This window comes from Loxodonta africana, unplaced genomic scaffold (assembly GCF_030014295.1).
Source record: "Loxodonta africana isolate mLoxAfr1 unplaced genomic scaffold, mLoxAfr1.hap2 scaffold_272, whole genome shotgun sequence".
NCBI lineage: Eukaryota > Metazoa > Chordata > Mammalia > Proboscidea > Elephantidae > Loxodonta > Loxodonta africana.
The window spans coordinates 40,940-64,323 of NW_026974995.1; the positions used below are offsets into that span (position 1 = coordinate 40,940).

A 23,384-nucleotide genomic window follows, 5' to 3' on the forward strand; every position below is an offset into this window, starting at 1 on the left:
GGAGGTCTTTTTGTCTTTCAGCTTCTATTTCTTGGATATCTCACGTGGCATGGCTTTTACCTTCCCCCAACTCTATTTGCTTTGTTGCTTGCTCAATCTGTTCTTTTATATCTCAGAAGAAATTGATTTAAGACACACCCTGCGCTAATGCAAACTCTGATGGTGTAGTGGTTCTGAACTACGACTGCTAACCAAAAGGTTGACGGTTCGAATCCACTGGGCACTCCTTGAAAACTCTATGGAGCAGTTCTACTCTGTCCTGTAGGTTCGCTATGAGTCAGAATCCTCTGGAGGACAACAGGTTAATCCGGGTTAGCAAATGCTAATACAGCCTCAGTAACACAACAAAGAAAACACATTCCCAAACTGGATTATAATCACAGGTATTGGGGTTAGGATTTATAACACCTATTTCTGGGGACATAATTCAGTCGATAACACCTGTTCTTCTCTTCCCTTTTAGTAATAGAACTCCCCTTTATAGTTCTAGCTAGACACATAACTAAGGAGACCTGGTGGCACAATGGTTAAATGCTTGGCTATGAAGCAAAGCTGCTCCAAAGGAGAAAAATGTGGCAGTTGGCTTCCATAAAGACCACAACCCTGGAAACCGAAGGGAGAGTTCTACCCTGTCCTATGGGATTGATATGTGTCAGAATTGACTGGATGGCAACAGGTTTTGTTTTCTCCTTTTTTTTTTTTAAGACATACTACTGCCTAGCTAATAGACTACATTTCTCAACATCCCATGTATCTAGGTGTGGCCACATGACTAAGTTCTGGCCAATGAAAGTCATAAAATAAAAGGTAATTCTGTGAATGTGGAATTTTGGTGGAAATTCAAGCAGCGATGGTGGACCATGAGGATGTGTGTTAAGGTTAGCAGAAAAGCAAAACAGAAGGAGCCCGTAATCCTGATGTTGTGGAGCTGCCATACCAGCCCCATACAACTTGCCCCAGGCTGCCTTTATGTAAGAGGAAAATACATTTCGGTCTCGTTTAAGTCACTGTTAAAAAAAAAAAAGTAGGCTCAGAATCTACATCTTCTATTATATGCGTTGTTCTGACCATTCATGTAATATTACCTATCAATTAGATCTCACACATTTTTTATCTGTTCTATGCATCCTCCAAGTTGTTGTTGTTAGGTGCCCTCGAGTCAGTTCCAGCTCATAGCAACCCTATGCACAACAGAACGAAACACTGCCCGGTCCTGCACCATCCTCAAAATCCTTATGCTTGAGTTCATTGTTGCAGCCACTGTGTCAATCCATCTGGTTGAGGGTCTTCTCTTTTTCACTGATCCTCTACTTTACTAAGCCTGGTGTCCTTCTCCAGGGACTGCTCCCTCTTAATAATATGTCCAAAGTATGTGAGACATAGTCTCTCCATCCTTGCTTCTAAGACTGCTACTTCCATGGGTGTTGATTGCGGATCCGAGTAAAACGAAATCCTTGACTTCAATCTTTTCTCCATTTACCATGATGTTGCTTATTGGTTCAGATGTAAGGATTTTTGTTTTCTTTATGATGAGGCACAATTCATACTGAAGGTTGTGGTCTTTGATATTCATCAGTAAGTGCTTCAAGTCTCCTTCATGCTAGCAAGCAAGGTTGTGTCATCTGCAAATTGTGGGTTGTTAATGAGTCTTCATCAATCCTGATGCCCCATTCTTCTTCGTATAGTCCAGCTTCTTGTTTCATTTGCTCAGCATACAGATTGAATAAGAATGGTGAAAAGATACAACACTGATGCACACCTTTCCTGACTTTAAAACAAGCAATATCCCCTTGTTCTATTCAAACGACTGCCTCTTGATCTATGTACAGGTTCCTCATCAGCATAATTAAGTGTTCTGAAATTTTCATTCCTCAAAATGTTATCCATAATTTGGTATGATCCACACAGTCAAATTCGTTTGCATAGTTAATAAAACCCAGGTAAATATCTTTCTGATATTCTCTGCTTTCAGCCAAGATCCATCTGACATCAGCAATAATGTGCCTGGTTCCATGTTCTCTTCTGAATCCTGCTTGAATTTCTGGCCATTCTGTGTCAATGTACTGTTGCAGTTGCTTTTGAATGCTCTTCAGCAAAATTTTACTTGTGTGTGATGATAATGATATTGTTCAATCAGTTCCGCATTCAGTTGGATCAGCTTTTCTTTGGAATAGGCATAAATGTGGATCTATTCTAGTCACTTGGCCAGGTAACTGTCTTCCAGATTTCTTGGCATAGATGAATGAGCACTTCCAGCACTGCACCCATTTGTTGAAACTTCTCAATTGGTATTCCCTCAATTCCTGGACCCTTGATTTTACCAATACCTTCAGTGTGGCTTGGACCTCTTCCTCCAGTGCTATCTATTCCTGATCATATGCTACCTCCTGAAACAGTTGAACATAGACCAGTTCTTTTGGGTAGAGCGACTGTGTATTCTATCCATCTTCCTTTGATACTTCCTGCATTGCTTACTATTTTCCCTGTAGAATCCTTCAATATTGCAACCTAAGGCTTGAAGTTTTTCTTCAGTCCTTTCAGCTTGAGAAATGCTGAGCATATTCTTCCTTTTTGGCTTTCTATGTCCAGGTCTTTGCGCATGTCATTATAATTCTTTGTCTTCTATAATCAACCTTCGAAGTCTTCTGTTCAGCTCTTTTACTTCATCATTTCTTCCTTTCCCTTTAGCTACTCAACATTCAAGAGCAATTTTCAGGCTCCCTTCTGACATCCATTTTGGTCTTTTATTTCTTTTCTGTCTTTTTAATGACTTTTTGCTTTCTTTAGGTATGATGTCCTTGATGTCATTTCACAACTAGTCTGATATTTGTTCAATAGTGTTCAGTGAGTCAAATCTGTTCTTGAGATGGTCTCCAAATTCAGGTGGGATATTCTCAAGGTCGTACTTTAGCTCTTGTGGACTTGTTCTAATTTTCTTCAGCTTCAACTTGAAATTGCATATCAGCAATTGATTATCTGTTCCACAGTCGGCCCCTGGCCTTGTTCTGACTGATGATATTGAGCTTTTCCATTATCTCTTTCCACATATGTAGTTTATCTGATTCCTGTGTATTTCACTGGTGAGATCCATGTGTATAGTTACTGTTTATGTTGTTGAAAAAAAGGCATTTACAATGAATAAGTCATTTGTCTTGAAAATTCTGTCACACTATCCCTGACATCATTTCTATCACCAAGGCCATATTTTCCAACTACCGATCCTTCTTCTTTGTTCCCAACTTTCACATTCCAATCAACAGTATTTATCAATGCATGTTTGATCAATTTCAGCCTACAGAAGATGGTGAAACTCTTTAACTTCTTCATCTTTGACCTTAGTGGTTTGTGGGTAAATTTGAAGAACAGTCATATCAACTGGTCTAGTAAAAAGGTGTATGGATATTATCCTATCACCGAGAGCATTATAGTTCAGGATAGATCTTGAAATGTTCTTTTTGACAATAAATGCAACACCATTCTTCTTCCAGTTGTCCTTCCCAGCATAGTAGACCATATGATTGTCCAATTCAAAATATAGCCAATACTAGTCCATTTCAGCTCACTAATGCCTAGGATAGCAATGTTTTTGTTTTCCATTTAATTTTGACAATTTCTAATTTTCCTAGATCCATAATTTGTACATTCCATGTTTGGATTATTAATGGATGTTTGGAGCTGTTTCTTCCCATTCTGAGTCATCCCACATCATCAAATGAAGGTCTAGAAGGCTTGACTCCATCTTTGTCATTAAGGTTGACTCTGCTTTGAGGAGGCAGCTCTTCCCCAGTTTTATTTTGAGTGATTTCTAACCTGAGGGACTCATCTTCAGGCACTATATTAGACAATGTTCTTCTGCTAGTCATAAGATTTTCACTGGCTAATTCTTTTTGGAAGTAGACCACCAGGTTCTTCTTCCTAGTTTGTCTTAGCCTGGAAGCTCAGTTGGAACCTGTCCACCATGCGTGACCCTGCTGGTATTTGAATACTGGTGGCATAACCTCCAGCATCACAACAACATGGAGGCCCCTACAATACTACAGACTGACAGAACCATGGGAGTGGGGAGGCAGTATTAGGGGCAGTTATGTTAATAAGATAGGACTCGATCCACAAGTTTAGATTGTATCTTGAGTCAATCTCGTTTGATATATAAGAGAGAGAATATAGCAGAGAGGAAGAGGACTGCACACCACCGAGAATGAAGAATGAGGATTGGAGCACGTCCTTTGGACCTGGGGTTCCTGTGCTAAGAAGCTGTTAGACCAGGAGGAGATTGATGCCAAGGGTCTTCCCCCAGAACAGGCAGAGAGAGAAAGCCTTACCCTGGAGCTGGTGCCCCGATTTCAGATTTCTTGTCTCCTAGACTGTGAGTTAAAGAATTTCTGTTTAAAGGCCACCAATTTGTGGTATTTCTGTAATAACAGCACCAGATAACTAAGACAGCAGCTAAATGCTTAACTACTGTGCCACCAGGATTCCTATAGGGATTTGGGTTTCCTAATCTTAGCTTGTAAAATACATGATTACCGGTATATTAAAATATGCAAAATCCACCACTACTCATGATAAAAAAGTTTAATAAAGTGGAAATAGAAAGATACTTTAATTTGAAAAAAGATATCCACCTAAAAAACTACCAGAAAAATCAGACTTAATTGGAAACATTAGATAAACATTCTATTTCATCGAGATAATTTAAGCCATCAAAAGAAAATTTCCATACTCCCACAACTGTATCTATCAGACTACAAGCATCCATTCACTTACATGCTGCCTTTTAACTGCTACTGTAAATGAAGTATCTGGGACCCTTGCCAAAGAAAACCAGTCTTTCTCTACTTTTACATGTGACTTCCTCTCCTCACTGCTTACACAGGACTTTTGTCTAAGAATCTCCTTGGTCTTTTATTTCATCCGTATTGCCCTCTCTACTGGATCAGTCACATCATCAAAGAAGGAATCTGTTACTGCTCTCATTGTTAAAAACATTTTTTTGACTTCTTGTGGAGAGATGTTGTGCTTTATTCCAGAACTGAACTCTTTCATTCTGTAAGAACATAGGCATTTCCATTCCAGCATACACATTGTTATATTCCTGAACAGAAAGGGAAGTGAAAACATCTTCACATAGAATCTCAGGAGTAGTTATAAAAGAAGGAGATTAAAAAAAAAAAAATTCCCAATTGATTTGGGACATTGCAATTTTGCCAGTGCTTAAGTACTTCAAAACACATAAAAGTGCCTTGGATAATCATGCTGAATGAAACTTTTCAAACCCCCGGGAGGCAACTGAGAGGCAGTTCTACAGGTTCATGTCCTCTCAGGGAAGTTGGAAATAAATGAGGAGACCTTTGCTTCTCTGTGTTTTGTTCCATGACATCAAATTAGAAACAGCACTTGAGAAGCAGGGGGAACATTCTCTGCCTTGTGTGTCTGTGAGACTTTCTGTCTCTCTTAGATGTGGCATTCACATTTTATCCAACCACTGAATGGACTATTCTCCATAAAGAATAGGAGATTGCCATCACCAGAATTTTCAAAAGGAAAATGATATATGGTGAGATTTATAAAGCAAATTTTTGCATTTTTAGAATTATTTAATCATTAATATAAATTAGCATCAATTAATATACAGACAACTTGATTTTCTTTGTATAAAGAAGCTGCCTGAAGTAGAAGTAGACTCATGTGGGTTTGAGAGATACTAAAGGATTAAAAAGGTCATTCAAAAGTGCTATACATTAAAAAAATTGGCGTACCTACACTGTGACCAAATAGAATAATTTCCGTTTTTAAATTAATAAAAGAACAAGGGAAAGAGCTTATCAGTAAAAGCACATGTAAGCCCTGTTCATGATAAAGGGGGGATTAAGTGTAAGTGAAAATGTTGACAATTATTCTCTGAGTCAGTGGTCCAGGGGCTTGATCTCCTGTTGAATGTATTCATGCGTATTGTGTTATCTGATTCTATCAGTAGGCATTCTTATTAGCTCACTTTTCAGAAATGGAAATCAAGGATTTGAAGTAACTTGTGCCATGAGAAATAACTAAATAGAAGAGCTTGGATTTGAATCCAAGCCTGTATGAGTCTGGAGTTGATGTTCTTACTTATTTCACTTCATTGTCTCCCTTACTTTTGTCCTAGGCTAAACTGACCACTATTGGGTCCTATATCTGTTGTAGAGTGATAACTTTCACTAAAGCCTTCTGCAACAGAGTTTTTTATTGTGACTTATCAGAAAACAAAAAAAGGGAAATTGGCTGCAAGCACTCAGGCTACAAACAAACCAAAATCCAAAGAAGGATAATCAATAAGTGCTTTCTATACAATTTTGACAGGTGCTGATTCATTAAGAGTAAGGGTGTTTCAAGGGGCTCTGTACAATCATTGGAACAATTACCTATGAGTAAATGACTTACAGACTATCATTGGCTAAAGGAAAGACAAAGAACTAAGATCATGATTGGGAGGCATTTTTTTGTTTCTCTTTTCTAACAATTTGGTCTGTTGGCTCAGGGGTCCTGGGTCTGTCATACAATAATTGCTTTCTGTGGTGTGGGCTACCTGCGATACAGGGTAGATCTCCAACTCGCTTCCTAGGGTAAATTGTTACTTACATTTGGTAAGCACTTCCTCAGTCCATCGAACAAGTTAGAGCACTCAGTCCTACCTCTTTGATACAATTTCTTGGTGTTTACAGCCCTATGGATCCTGAGAAACAAATTGGCCTGTTGTGGTTACGGCCTTCTGTGGTTAGGTTAACCCTTTATTCTACTGATAGTCTTTATATTCTAATATATGGTTGTTCACAGACCCAATGACCTGTTTGGGTTTGTTTTATGTTTTTGTTTTCTGGGTAGCCACTTGCAGCTGGGTATGGAGTTAACAGTGCTGGCACAATTTAGGATTGCCTAGGTCCCTGGGAACATAAGAAAAATGGCTGTTTAAAAGCAAGCAGACAGGAGGAGGGGGCCAAGATGGCTGACTAGGTAGACGCTACCTTGGATCCCTCTTGCAACAAAGACTCAGAAAAACAAGTGAATCGATCACAAACATGACAATCTACGAACCCTGACCAACAAACACAGATTTAAAGAGTTGACCTGAGTGACAGAGACTGAGAACGAACAACCACGGGGAAGCAGCGACTGTTTTCGGAGCCTGGAGCCAGTGTCCCAGTCAGGAAACCTTGGCGCTGGGCTTTGGACTGGGCGCTGGGGAGCTGAGCACAGCATCCTGTGACGGCGCAAACACGGGGTGCAGCCCTACTCCCCTGAACTGACCTGGGGGGGCGCAGCCGGTTGAGACGCGGCTGGCGGGAGGAGAAGTCTCTGGGAGGCAGTGACTGGTTTCGGAGCCAGGAGTGCAGCGTCCCAGCCGGGGAACCTTGGCGCTGGGCTTTAGACTAGGAGCAGAGGAACTAAAAGTGGCTTCTGAGACAGCGCAAGCACAGGAGGCGGGCCTGAAGCCCAGGGGCAATCTCTACCCATCCAGCGCACACAGTCGACGCTCCCCTCGGGAATCTCAGATAAAACAGTCATCCCAAGCAAGATAAGCAACTTTGTCTATATTCCGGGGTGCTACTCTCTTCTGTTTATCTGAACCCTCCCCTCCCCTTCCCAGGCAGCTCCATTAACATTGGAATTTCCTAAGCCAGAGAGTGAACTGCTCTGCTGTTTTTCTTTTCAATTTTTTTTTGATCTTTTCCTAACCCATTCTCCTGGCCTGAGAGAAGCAACTACAAAAAACCCAGAGACCGAAAATCCTTCCCTAATTGGACTAAAAACAGAACCAGCTCCAGCCAAGCATATGTGATCCACTGTCTTGGGCTTTCATCCCTAGAGGGAACAAGGCGGCTATTATAATGCAAAGACATATCTGATAGGGATCTGACTGCAATTGTTTTAGCGGATTCACTGGAAAGACAAGTTTCCCAGGTCTGATAACTCTGCGTATTCAACAGAGCCCTCACTGACCCACAACAGGGAACTGAGGGCTGAAGCTCCCCCCAGACCACCTAGCCTCCTGCCTTAGGGGTCTAAGGAGGGTGACATCTACCAATCTGTAGAGGTACTTGCACTGGGGGCCTAAGGTACAGCTGCAGAGCACACCCACCAAAGTGCTTTAGGAATAGAGACACACCTACCTCACTGACACTTGGGGGAAGCCTGTCAATATCCTGCCCCCCCTGGAATGTGAACCCCAGCTGCTACTAGAATCTGGTGCACACAACTATCACTACTACTTCTCTAGGTGGATAAGTGACAGTCTGCATCACACACTTGATGACCCAAAATCAGAGTCTACTCAAGAATAGTGAATGGGCTCAGGCATATATATCCGGTAACAGCCCAAACCAGCTGGTAATAGGTCATAAGTGAGTCAAGGGCTACAACAATCAAGACAGCACAATCTAGTAGCCCATACACGTATATTGAAAGAAAACAAAACAAGATAAGACTCAGTGAGCAAATATAGAATAAATCACTATAATATCTAAGTGATGGCTTGGAGACAGCAATCGATATCAAACCACATAAAGAAGCAGACCATCACTGCTGCTACAACCCCCCAAACTAAAGAATCAAAATCTTTCCAAAATGAAGATACAATCCTGGAATTGCCAGATACAAAATATAAAAAACTAATTTACAGAATGCTTCAAGACATCAGGGATGACCTCAGAAATGAAATAAGGCAATCTACAGAAAAAGCCAAGGAACACACTGATAAAGCAGTTGAAGAAATCAAAAAGATTATTCAAGAACATAGTGGAAAAATTAATAAGTTGCAAGAATCCATAGAGAGACAGTATTCAGAAATCCAAAAGATTAACAATAAATTTACAGAATTAGACAATGCAATAGGAAGTCAGAGGAGCAGACTCGAGCAATTAGAATGCAGAGTGGGACATCTGGAGGACCAGAGAATTAACATCAACATAGCTGAAAAAAAATCAGATAAAAGAATTAAAAAAAAAATGGAGAAACCCTAAGAATCATGTGGGACTCTATCAAGAAGGATAACTTACGTGTGATTGGAGTCCCAGAACAGGGAGGGATAGCAGAAAACACAGAGAGAATAGCTGAAGATCTGCTGGCAAAAAACTTCCCTGACATCATGAAAGACGAAAGGATATCTATCCAAGATGCTCATCGAACCCCATTTAAGATTGATCCAAAAAGAAAATCGCCAAGACATATTATCATTAAACTTGCCAAAACCAAAGACAAAGAGAAAATTTTAAAAGCAGCCAGGGATGAAAGAAAGGTCTCCTACAAGGGAGAATCAATAAGTTCAGACTACTCAGCAGAAACCATGCAGGCAAGAAGGCAATGTGATGACATATACAGAGCACTGAAGGAGAAAAACTACCAGCCAAGGATCACTTATCCAGCAAAACTCTCTCTGAAATTTGAAGGCAAAATTAAGATATTTACAGATAAACACAAGCTTAGAGAATTTGCAAAAAAAAACCAAACCTACAAGAAATACTAAAGGAAACTGTTTCTTCAGAAAACAAATAATATCAGATTCCAGCACAACACAAGGTCACAGAACAGAACATCCGGGTATCAACTCAAATAGGGAAATCACAAAAACAAATTAAGATTAATTAAAAAAAAAATGCTCAAAACACGGAATCATTGAAGTCATTATGTAAAAGATCACAATAATCAAAAAGAAGGACTAAATACAGGTGGCATAGAACTGCCATATGGAGAGGGATACAAGGCGATATAGGACAATACAAGTTAGGTCTTTACTTAGAAAAATAGGGGTAAATATTAAGGTAACCACAAAGAGGTATAACACCTCCTTAACTAAAAATAAAAACCAAGAAAAACATAACGACTCAGCAAACATAAAGTCAAATACTATGAAAATGAGGATCTCACAATTTACAAAGAAAAAGGTCTCAGCACAAAAAAGTAAGTGGAAAAATGAAATTGTCAACAACACACATAAAAAGGCATCAAAATGACAGCACTAAACACATACTTATCTATAATTACGCTGAATGTAAGTGGACTAAATGCACCAGTAAAGAGACAGTCTCAGACTGTATAAAGAAACACGATCCAACTACATGCTGCCTACAAGAGACACACCTTAGACTTAGAGACACAAACAAACTAAAACTCAAAGGGTGGAAGAAAATATATTAAGCAAACAATAAGCAAAAAAGAGCAGGAGTAACAATATTAATTTCTGAAAAAATAGACTTTAGACTTAAATCCACCACAAAGGATAAAGAAGGACACTACATAAAGATAAAAGGGACAATTGACCAGGAAGATATAACCATATTAAATATTTATGCACCCAATGACAGGGCAGCAAGATACATAAAACAAATTTTAACAGAACTGAAAAGTGAGATAGACACCTCCACAATTATAGTAGGAGACTTCAACACACCACTTTCGGAGAAGGACAGGACATCCAGTAAGAAGCTCAATAGAGACACAGAAGACCTAATTACTACAATCAACCAACTTGACCTCATTGACTTATACAGAACTCTCCACTCAACTGCTGCAAAGTATACTTTTTTTTCTAGCTCACATGGAACATTCTCTAGAAGAGACCACATATTAGGTCATAAAACAAACCTTTGCAGAATCCAAAACATCCAAATATTACAAAGCATCTTCTCAGACCACAAGGCCATAAAAGTCGAAATCAATAACAGAAAAATTAGGGAAAAGAAATCAAATACTTGGAAACTGAACAATACCCTCCTGAAAAAAGACTGGGTTATAGAAGACATTAAGGAGGGAATAAAGAAATTCATAGAATGCAAAGACAATGAAAATACTTCCTATCAAAATCTCTGGGACACAGCAAAAGCAGTGCTCAGAGGCCAATTTATATGGATAAATTCACACTTACAAAAAGAAGAAAGAGCCAAAATCAGAGAACTGTCCCTACAACTTGAACCAATAGAAAGTGAGCAACAAAAGAATCCATCAGGCACCAGAAGAAAACAAATAATAAAAATTAGAGCTGAACTAAATGAATTAGAGAACAGAAAAACAATTGAAAGAATTAACAAAGCCAAAAGCTGGTTCTTTGATAAAAATTAACTAAATTGATAAACCATTGGCCAGACTGACTAAAGAAATACAAGAAAGGAAACAAATAACCCGAAAAAGAAACGAGATGGGCCACATCACAACAGACCCAACTGAAATTAAAAGAATCATATCAGATTATTACAAAAAATTGTACCCTATCAAATTTGCAAACCTAGAAGAAATGGATGAATTCTTGGAAAAACACTACCTACCTAAACTAACACAATCAGAAGTAGAACAACTAAATAGACCGATAACAACAACAAAAAAAAGAGATTGAAACGGTAATCCGAAAACTCCCAACAAAAAAAAGCCCTGGCCTGGATGGCTTTACTGTAGAGTTCTACCAAACTCTCAGAGAAGAGTTAACACCACTACTACTAAAGGTATTTCAAAGCATAGAAAAGGATGGAATAATACCTAATTCATTCTATGAAGCCACCATCTCCCTGATAGCAAAACCAGATAAAGACATCACAAAAAAAGAAAATTACAGACCTATATCCCTCATGAACATCGATGCAAAAATCCTCAACAAAATTCTAGCCAATAGAATTCAACAACATATCAAAAAATTAATCCACCATGACCAAGTGGGATTTATACCAGGTATGCAAGGCTGGTTTAATATTAGAAAAAGCATTAATGTAATCCACCATATAAATAAAACAAAAGACAAAAACCACATAATCTTATCAATTGATGCAGAAAAGACATTTGACAAAGTCCAACACCCATTTATGATAAAAACTCTCAGCAAAATAGGAATTGAAGGAAAATTCCTCAACATAATAAAGAGCATCTATACAAAACCAATAGCCAGCATCACTCTAAATGGAGAGAGCCTGAAAGCATTTCCCTTGAGAACGGGAACCAGACAAGAATGCCCTTTATCACCGCTCTTATTCAACACTGTGCTAGAGGTCCTAGCCAGAGCAATTAGGCTAGAGAAAGAAGTAAAGGGCATCCGGATTGGCAAGGAGGAAGTAAAATGATCTCTATTTGCAGATGGCATAATCTTATACACAGAAAACCCTAAGGAATCCTCCAGAAAACTACTGAAACTAATAGAAGAGTTCGGCAGTCTCAGGTTATAAGATAAACATACAAATATCACTCGGATTCCTCTACATTAACAAAAAGAACATCGAAGAGGAAATCACAAAATCAATACCATTCACAGTAGCCCCCAAGAAGATAAAATACTTAGGAATAAATCTTACCAAAGATGTAAAAGACCTATATAAAGAAAACTACAAAGTACTGCTACAAGAAGCTAAAAAGGACCTACTTAAGTGGAAAAACATACCTTGCTCATGGATAGGAAGACTTAACATAGTAAAAATGTCTATTCTACCAAAAGCCATCTATATATACAATGCACTTCCGATCCAAATTCCAATGTCATTGTTTAATGTGATGGAGAAACAAATCACCAACTTCATATGGAAGGGGAAGAAGCCTCAGATAAGTAAAGCATTACTGAAAAAGAAGAAGAAAGTGGGAGGCCTCACTCTACCTGATTTCAGAACCTATTATATAGCCACAGTAGTCAAAACAGCCTGGTACTGGTACAACAACAGGCACATAGACCAAACAGAATTGAGAACCCAGATATAAATCCATCCATATATGAACAGCTGATATTTGACAAAGGCCCAGTGTCAGTTAATTGGGGAAAAGATAGTCTTTTTAACAAATGGTGCTGGCATAAGTGGATATCCATTTGCAAAAAAATGAAACAGGACCCATACCTCACACCATGCACAAAAACTAACTCCCAGTGGATCAAAGACCTGAACATAAAGACTAAAACGATAAATATCTTGGAAGAAAAAATAGGGACAACGTTAAAAGCCCTAATACAAGGTATAAACAGAATACAAAACATTACCAAAAATGACGAAGAGAAACCAGGTAACTGGGAGCTCCTAAAAATCAAACACCTATGCTTATCTAAAGACTTCACCAAAAGAGTAAAAAGACCACCTACAGACTGGGAAAGAATTTTCAGCTATGACATCTCCGACCAGCGCCTGATCTCTAAAATCTATATGAGTCTGTCAAAACTCAACCACAAAAAGACAAACAACCCAATCAAGAAGTGGGCAAAGGATGTGAACACGCACTTCACTAAAGAAGATATTCAGGCAGCTAACAGATACATGAGAAAATGCTCCCGATTATTAGCCATTAGAGAAATGCAAATTAAAACTATGATGAGATTCCATCTCACTCCAACAAGGCTGGTCTTAATCCAAAAAACACAAAATAATAAATGTTGGAAAGGCTGTGGAGAGATTGGAACTCTTATACACTGCTGGTGGGAATGTAAAATGGTACAACCACTTTGGAAATCTATCTGGCCTTATCTTAAACAGTTAGAAATAGAACTACCATACAACCCAGAAATCCCACTCCTCGGAATATACCCTAGAGATACAAGAGCCTTCACACAAACAGATATATGCACACCCATGTTTATTGCAGCTCTGTTTACAATAGCAAAAAGCTGGAAGCAACCAAGGTGTCCATCAACGGATGAATGGGTAAATAAATTGTAGTATATTCACACAATGGAATACTACGCATCGATAAGGAACAGTGACGAATCTGTGAAACATTTCATAACATGGAGGAACCTGGAAGGCATTATGCTGAGTGAAATTAGTCAGAGGCAAAAGGACAAATATTGTACAAGACCACTATTATAAGATGTTGAGAAATAGTATATACAGAGAAGAACACATACGTTTGTGGTTACGAGGTGGGGAGGGAGGGAGGGTGGGAGAGGGTATTTTACTGATTACTTAGTAGATAAGAACTACTTTAGGTGAAAGGACGGACAATACTCAATACGTGCAAGGTCAGCTCAACTGGACTCGATCAAAAGCAAAGAAGTTTCCAGGATAAATTGAATGCTTCAAAGGTCTGCGGAGCAAGGGCGGGGGTTTGGGGACTATAGCTTAAGGGGACTTCTGAGTCAATTGGGAAAGTAAATTCTATTATGAAAACATTCTGCATCCCACTTTGAAATGTGGCATCCAGGGTCTTAAATGCTAACAAGCGGCCATCTAAGATGCATCAATTGGTCTCAACCCACCTGGATCAAAGGAGAATGAAGAACACCAAGGTCACACGACAACTATGAGCCCAAGAGACAGAAAGGGCCACATGAACCAGAGACTTACATCATCCTGAGACCAGAAGAACTAGTTGGTGCCTGGCCACAACCAATGACTGCCCTGACAGGGAGCACAACAGAGAACCCCTGAGGGAGCAGGAGATCAGTGGGATGCAGACCCCAAATTCTCATAAAAAACCAGACTTAATGGTCTGACTGAGACTAGAGGAATTCCGACGGTCATGGTCCCCAAATCTTCTGTTGGCCCAGGACAGGAAGCATTCCCGAAGACAACTCATCAGACATGGAAGGGACTGGACAGTGGGTAGGAGAGAGATGCTGATGAAGAGTGAGCTACTTGTATCAGGGGGACACTTGAGACTTTGTTGGCATCTCCTGTCTGGAGAGGGGATGAGAGGGTAGAGAGGGTTGGAAGCTGGCAAAATTGTCACGAAAGGAGAGACTGGAAGGGCTGACTGATTAGGGGGAGAGCAAGTGGGAGTATGGAGTAAGGTGTATATAAATTTATATGTGACAGACTCACTTGATTTGTAAACGTTCACTTCAAGGTCAATAAAAATTATTAATAAAAAAAGGAAGCAAACAGATGACATTAAACTGTAAAATTTTATATTTGTTAGTTTTATTTGTCAATTCTAAGTGGCAGTCAACAAAATCAATTTACTGGTATAAGCCCTACAAGTATTTTATTCATCTCTTTAGCAAAGATGTAATTACGTAAATGATTTGAATGATAAATTTCTGTTATACGTATAAAGGAGGACACACCATCCTTCAAAGCTGTGTCTACCTATGGAAAATGAAGTCAAAAGTTGAAGTAATTATCTGGTTGAGTCATGGAAATGCTTTCTATGGGGAAAACAGCTGGTTTACTGAGTGAGATAATAATAGCACAATCTGCAACACTTCTATGCCATAAGCAACGCTTTCACATTTTCAAAATTAGCCCTCATCATAGTCTTAGCAATGCATGAAGTATTTTACAATAGTACTATATAATTTTGAAACAAATATACCGTGAGGGGTTGCACTTGATCGTATTGAGTCACATTGTTCAAATAATTGGTTAAGAATTGACAAAGTCTTAATTAATTAAAGAATTAATAAAGACTGGCTTTTTTTTATGTTGAACATGTTGTTTCTATTCTTTACTTCTATGGTTGTTGCCCTTTGTGTATATATTTGATGTGTATGCGTGTATATATAGAGTCAGGCCAATACCTTCTGATTATAAATCCTGTGGAGTTTCTTTTCCCTGAGGTGTCTAATTTCAGCATAAACAAATGAATCAGAAGGTTTTAGCCTTGAGAGGTGTGTGGAGAGCGTAGGAAGGCCATCCTTACTCTGAAGTTCTCCCTTGAAAAGAAACATTCTCACTGCTTTCTTTATTGATCCAGTGGAATGGACTTTGGCTGTGGCACCAGAAAATCCCAGATCTACCTTTTGTTAGTTTCTTGAACTCTCAAACCATAACTTAGCTAATAGTAAAATAGGGATAAGAAGACCTCACATGGACAGTATACTAGACACTAGGCACTGAGTAATTGCTTTTTTTACTTGCATTATTTCACTCAGTCATCAGCAGAACACTTTGAAGTAGGTATTATTATTTTTTGCAGCTTCTGTTTACGTTTAAAAATGAAGACTAAAACAAAAACAAAGACGAACCAAAACTTAATGAATACTTATTTTTGTTAAGCATACAGTTAGGCAATGTTCCATTGGCCTTTATTTTTGATAAGAAATGAATTAAGTCATCTTAAAGGCCCAGTTCAGCTCAAATTTTTAAAGAAATATTTGGGGAAGTAGGCATGATTTCCAATTGCCTCTTGAAATGCATGTTAGCTGTTCTTTTATTTGTAGGTAAGGCAGTCTCCTGGAGAGAGATGGATTTCCCATGCAGGTCATCCTGGTTCCCATGCCATGTCAATGGGAGGCATAACTAATACATTACAGTCCTCCTTTCCTCAGAGCTTGGATGTGCTTCAGAATCCTCCTCAACATTTCACTCTTGGTAGCTACTACTAACAAGTCAAAGCTGGCATCCACTTTAAAAACTATTTGTCATCCCTAACACATGTGAATGGTTCCCTTCCCCCTATTGAAACTCTGACTGTTTTAAAGAGTTTAACCTCAGTTCTGACTGATGGCTCAAGAAATTTCTAATTTTATGTTCTTAACAACAGCAGAAGCATTTAAAATAATTTTGATTACGGATGCACCAATACTTTGATGACTACGCTAATATCATAAACTGGTTTGAGACAAATATGTTTCTCATAATTTCAGATTCTACATGGTCACTGTGTTAGCTTCCACCTTTTCCTCTGAAATATGCAAAACCAAAGCTTTGTAACTGAGTTTGTTCTCTTGGGTCTTTCATGGAATCCAAGTGTTCAGAAAATAATATTTATTGTATTTTTGTTCTGCTACATTGCAACTCTTGGGAGCAATTTGCTAGTTGTGGTGACAATTGTCAGCAGCCCAGCACTCCTGGGATCCCCGATGTACTTCTTTCTGGCCTTCCTGTCCTTCCTGGATGCCTGCTATTCCTCTGCATTTGCGCCAAAGATGATTGTGGACTCCCTCTATGAGAAGAAAACCATCTCCTTCAAGGGCTGTATGACCCAGGTCTTTGCTGATCACTTCTTTGCTGGAGTGGAGGTGACTGTCCTGACCGCCATGGCCTATGACCGCTATGTGGCCATTTGCAAGCCATTGCACTACCCCTCTATCATGAACTGGAAGCTCTGTGGCATTCTGATGGGGGTAGCCTGGACAGGGGGCTTCTTGCATTCTGTGATACAAATTCTCCTTATTTTCCAGCTGTCCTTCTGTGGCCCCAATGTTATCGATCACTTCCTATGTGATTTGAACCCATTATTGAAGCTTGCCTGTACTGACACTTGCATCAGCAGCTTTTTGGTCGTTGCCAACAGTGGGTTTATCTGCATCATAATCTTCTCCTTGTTGCTTATCTCCTATTTTGTCATCTTGCTCTCACTACGAACTCATAGCTCTGAAGGACGGCTGAAAGCTCTCTCCACCTGTGGATCTCACACTGCTATCGTGGTTTTGTTTTTTGTCCCATGCATAATTATCTATGCCCGACATCCATCTGCTTTCTCCTTTGACAAGATGGTGACCATAGTTTATGCCTTCGTAACTCCCTTGCTCAATCCTTTGATTTACACTTTCAGGAATAAGGAAGTGAAAAATGCTATGAGGAAATTATGGACCAGATTGCTGGGTTTCTGATGAAAAATAAAACATTAAACTTAAAAATTTAAATTTCAAGGGGAAAGAATTCAAAACGGGCTTAACAAAATGCTTTATAGGGGTGGGAACTTGTAAGGCAGAAAGTAATGTAATGCCACAGAAAAATATTGATGGGTAGGTCAGGAAATGCTATTACCACCCTCAGATCACTCATATCTTGGAGTTGGCAGCTAAGTATCCTTATAGGTAATTAATGGAAAGTTGAATTTTATGTTTGTTTCGAATATAGTAAAGAAAAGAAATCACTAAAAAAGAGGAATCAGATTATATTCTAAACTTCTTGCCATGTACACCATACTTTGAAAAGCCCTTAAGGATAGTAGAAAAAAAATCTTAGATATCAGGAATAGGAACTTCATGAAACTATTTTAACTGAAGAAAAAGTTCACTTTTAGGGTCCTGATCCCAGTTAAGCAGCTCTGGTGGCACACAAGGTAAGCCCTCAGGTGCTGACATAAAGTGTGGTGGTTCAAAATCACCACCTACTCTATGTCAGAAAGATGTGGCTTCTGCTTTCCTTATAAATATCACAAATCTGGAAACCTTCTGAGTCCAAACTCAGGGGATGGTAATGGTTTTTGTTGTTGTTTGTTGCTGTTGTTCTTTTTTTAAGAATCATTGCTTCCTAGCTAAAAGAGATTCCCCAGCATCCAATGTAGTTAGGTGTGATCATGTGATCAATTATGGTGAACAAAATGTAAATGAAAGTGATATATTAAATGGTAATTCTGTAAATGTGGAATTGTGGTGGGAATTCAGGCAATCATCTTGGACTTTGAGGATGTGTGTTAAGGTTAGTGGAAACGCAAGACTGAAGGATTCTAAAACCCTAATGTTGTAGAGTTGTAATAGCAGCCCCATATTACTTGGCTCAGAATTCCTATATGTAAGAGGTAAATAAATTTCCAACTTGCTTAAGTCACTGTTAAAAAATAAAGTAATATCTGAATCTACATCATCTATTACAGTTATGAGCTATTCTGTTCATTAATGATGCAGTATTCCATGTTCATTTGTTCTCACAAATTTCTTATAGTTCTATAGGATCTCCAAATTAGTTCACATTAAATAGCCTTTACCCATTAAACATGTTATTTAACAGCTTAATGTCTGACTTTTTTTTTTTTTGACACCCTGACATCTGAAACAAATCTTGTTCATACTGTTTTGTTATGGAGACTTGTTTTTACTAATACTACCTGGTAAATTGTATGATTACCTCTGTATTAGAATTTGAAAAATTCTCAACTGTTTATGATACTGAGTTTTAGCAAAGTAGGAATTGAAAGATACTTCAATTTGAAGAAAGGTATCTGCTTAAAAAATTACTACAAGCATCAAACTTAATGGGAAGCATTGATGTACTTTCTCCCTATTTCAATGAAATAATTTAAATTATCAAAAGAGAATTTCCAGACTCCTGTAGCTATATCTATCAATCTGACAGCATCCATTCACTTATATGCTGCCTTTTAAGTGCTACTGTAAGTGACGTATCTGTAACCCGTACCAAAGACAACCAGCGTCTCTTTACTTTTACATGGGAACTCATCTCCTCACTGCTTACACAAGGACTGTTGCCTAAGAATCTCTTCTGACTCTTATTTCATCCATGTTTCCCTCTCTACTGCAACAGTTGCATCATCAAAGAAGCAATCCATTACGTCTCTCATTGTTAAAAGTATTTTTTTTTTACTCTGCTTCCTTTGTATCTAATACCCCATTTCATTCTCCCTCCTTGGAAGGAAAAATAAATGGGATCTCTAAAATGTCCAGCCCCACTTTCTCTCCTTCCAACCTCTTTAAACTCCCTTCAGTCACATGTAAATAACTAGAACTATCTGAAAATCCTCTCTTCAAGGTCACCACAGACCTCTGCATCATTATATTTAACAGCAGTTTTTCATTTCTCATCTTATTAAATCAATTAACATCGTTTAACCCAGTTGCTCTATTCACTTTTCCTTTACATAATCTCTTACATGACCAAGGTGCCCAAATTAATATTTCCAGCCCAGGCTTCTTCTTTGAGGTTGAGATCTGGACATCCAACTGCTTCCATGGTATTTCCATCTAAATGACAAGTTGGTTTCTTAAACTGAATAAATCCAAAGCAGTATTTCTGGTTGTTCTGACCCAATCCCCAAACAGACTCCACTCACATCATCCTCCATCTCTACTGAGGGCTCATTTGGTTTGTTTTTCTCCCTGCCCACATCCTCTCTATCAGGAAATGCTGTTAGCTTTAACCTATATATCCCCAATTCAAAAACTTCTTATCATTTTTTAGAGCTGTCACTTAATTCCAAGCCACCATCCTCTTTCACCTCGATTATTGCAAGTCCCTCTTACTTAGTCTCCCTACTTTTACCTTTGTATACAATACCCCAGTTCTATCCTCAGCAAGACATTTGTAGTTATCCTTTAAACCCGTAAGTCAGATCATATTATGAATCTGCTTAACTGCAGTGGTGCTCAGGATAAAAGCTAAAACCTTACAATTGCTAAAGATCAGGCAGCATTAATCTTGCTACCCTCCCACCTCTCTGAACTCCTCTCTCAGGGCTGACCCCTCACTGATCCTCCAGTCCATGTGACGCTTTCTCTTCTGCTTGCTAATCACATATACTCTTGCCGTAGAGCCTTAGCGCCCATAAGTTATTTCTTCTGTCTGGAATACTTTTCCTCCCCTGAACTCTCTAAATGGCTTACAATCTCATTTTATATTCACAGATTTGAAGAACTGATATTTTACAGGAAACTACCCTTGGACCTGGACAAGCAGAACCCTGTCCCTGCTTCCATGCTTTGGAGAGCCTGCTGTAAAATGTCCAACATTCTCCAGTGCCTGTGACTGGGAAGTCTGTAGTGCCTTCTGGGTATAGCATCCCACCTTGGACATGACTCTATGGACTCCTGACCATTTATAATTTTCATGCTGCTCTTCCATACTCTATCCCATCCATGGAGTCAAACAGTATCTTCCAGGGGCTCTTATTCAGCCCCAATCAACTTATGACTGGTCCTGCTGCTGGGACCCCAGTTCCAGTTACATGGACTGGCATCCAAATGGCTTCAGAAGGCTAGATCTTTGTTTATTTTTTCCACAGGATTACACTACTTTGGGTTATCAGAGTTTTGCTGAGATGCTCAGTTCCGGGGACGGAAGTTCAGGGCTCTGGGATAAAAACAGTCCCCTGCTGATCCTTGTCCTTGGGCCTTTTGTGTGGGCCCTTATAAAGCTCTCATCTGTCCATGCTCTGACTGAGGGTGTTGAGAGTGGAGGAAGACCTCCTAAAGGAGTGTCCATCTTCATGGTACCTAACAAGAACACCCAGTTTCTCCACAGAATCCAGGCCCTGTATCAGGCAGTTTTCTGTGGATTTCTGTCCTTGAATCACAAGGAATGTATCCATGTCAGGTAGTTCTTCTGGTCAGGGCAAACCTCTAAAATTTTGATAAAAAGAAAGCAACCCTTGTTCTTTGTTCCCATAGGTGCTTGATTTGAAGGTGCTTCTGGGCCTTAACTTTTCTGATGAATCACTTCAATTTTACATCTTTTGTGGGGTATGAACTGCCATAGAAGTAGGTAGATTAAAATGTTTAAATACCGAATGGAACAACGTATTGTTTGGTTTGGCCCCTTTCTGAAGCGGCCTGATGGGGGATCTCCAGGTTTTCCCTCAAACTTCAATCACAATGCTACATTTCATCAGAGCAAACTGATCTGTCATTCATTCTTTTCATATAACATGACAAAAGAAGAAAATATTAAACAAACCAACAAAGTCCAGTTACTGTCAAGTTGATTCTGACCATGGGGACCCCATGTGTGTCAGAGTAGAGCTATGCCTCATAGAACTTTCAAGTACTAATTTTTTGGAAGTAAATGGCCAAGACCTTGTTCTGAGGTACCTCGAGGTGGACGTTAACATCCATCCATTTGGTTAACAGGTGTGTGCATTAACGATTTGTACCACCCAGGGACAGAAATCAGGCTTTTAGTTTTAAAGTCATGGAATATCAAGATCAGGTATGTAGAGAAAAAGGTAACATTTGGGTTAATCTATGTAGTTTTGCATATTTCTATATGAAATATGTTATTCCTTAATAAGCACTCATTGCTACCCCAGCCCAAGAACAGCACATGCTGTCCTCATGTATAGATGCTGTGCCTGATCCCAGAACTGAGCTCTTGCGTTTAGTAAGAACATAGGCATTTCCATCCCAGCGTACACATTGTTATATTCCTGAACATAAAGGGAAGTGAAAACATCTTCACATAGAATCTCAGGAGTAGTTATGAAAGAAGGAGATTAAAACAAAAAAAAAAATCCTGATTGATTTGGGACATAGAAATTTGCCAATGCTTAAGTACTTCAAACCACATTAAACTGTCTTGGAGAATCATGCTGATGGAAAATTTTCAAACCCCGGAGGGCAACTGAGAGGCAGTTCTACAGGTTCGTGTCCTCTCAGGGAAACCTCTTTAAATTCCAGTTGGAAATAAAGGACAAATCTTTTCCTTCTCTATTTTTTGTTCCATGACATCAAATTGGAAACAGCACTTGAGAAGCAGTGGGGAACATTCTCTGCCTTGTGTGCCTGTGAGACTTTCTCTCTCTCTTAGATGTAGAAATAAGACTTGGAAATGGCATTCACATTTTATCCAGGCACTGAATGAACTTTTCTCCACAAAGAATAGGAGATTGGCAACACCAGAATTTTCAAAAAAAAAAAAAATGATGTATGGTGAGATTTATAATTCACATTTTTGCATTCTTAGAACCATTTAATCATCAATATAAATTAGCATTAATTAATTTACAGACAACTTGATTTTCTTTGTGTAAAGAAGCTGCCTGAAGTAGAAGTGGACTCATGGGTGTTTGAGAGGTACTAAAGGATTACAAAGGTCATTCAATAGTGCTATGCATTAAAACAATTGGCATACCTACACTGTGACCAAATAAAATAATTTCCATTTTTAAATTAGTAAAACAAAGAGTCAAAGAGCTTATCAGTAAAAGCACTTGTCAGCCCTGTTCGTGGTAAAAGGGGAATTAAGCATAAGAAAAAATGTTGCCAATTCCCTGTGTCAGTGGTCTGGGGGCTTGATCTCCTGTTGAATGTATTTATGCATATTGTGTTACCTGATTCTATGAATAGGCATTCTTAGTATACTCACTTTTCAGAAGTGGAAACCAAGGATTGGAAGTAACTTGTTCCATGAGCCATAACTAAATAGAAGAGCTTGGATTTGAATCCAAGCCTGTATGAGTCTGGAGTTGATGTTCTTACTTATTTCACTTCATTGTCTCCCTTACTTTTGTCCTAGGCTAAACTGACCACTATTGGGTCCTATATCTGTTGTAGAGTGATAACTTTCACTAAAGCCTTCTGCAACAGAGTTTTTTATTGTGACTTATCAGAAAACACAAAAAGGGAAATTGGCTGCAAGCACTCAGGCTACAAAGAAACCAAAATCCAAAGAAGAATAATCAATAAGTGCTTTTTGTACAATTTTGACAGGTGCAGATTCCTTACGAGTAATAGTGTTTCAAGGAGATCTTCACAGCCATTAGTGTAATTGCCTATAAGAAAATTACTTACAGACTATCTTTGTTTTAAGTAAATACAAAGAACTAAGGTCATGACTGGGTGACCTTTTCTTGTTTATCTTTTCTGACAGTTTGGTCTATTGGCTCAGGGGTCCAGGGTCTGTCATATGATAATTGCTGTCTGTGATGTGGGCTATGTGTGATGTTGGGTAGATCTCTAACTCACTTCCGGGGGTAAATTTTCACTTTGTTTTGGTAGGCACTTCCACAGTCCATTCAACAAGTTAGAGCACTCAGTCCTACCCCTTTGATACAGT

The 23,384-nt window shown here is 38.9% G+C and overlaps 1 protein-coding gene across 1 annotated transcript; it reads left to right on the forward strand.

Annotated features, from left to right (window-relative positions):
- Positions 1-15,776: 15,776 nt before the first annotated feature.
- LOC104847196 (olfactory receptor 4C15-like) lies at positions 15,777-18,054 on the forward strand. The gene has a single exon (XM_010601961.3). The coding sequence runs from the start codon at positions 16,562-16,564 to the stop codon at positions 17,483-17,485; it is 924 nt and encodes a 307-aa protein (XP_010600263.1). The 5' UTR covers positions 15,777-16,561; the 3' UTR covers positions 17,486-18,054.
- The last annotated feature ends 5,330 nt before the right edge of the window (positions 18,055-23,384 follow it).

Bases quoted from the DNA above. Each gene is read 5' to 3' on its own strand.
- LOC104847196 (XM_010601961.3), top strand. From the start codon at position 16,562: ATGCAAAACCAAAGCTTTGTAACTGAGTTTGTTCTCTTGGGTCTTTCA.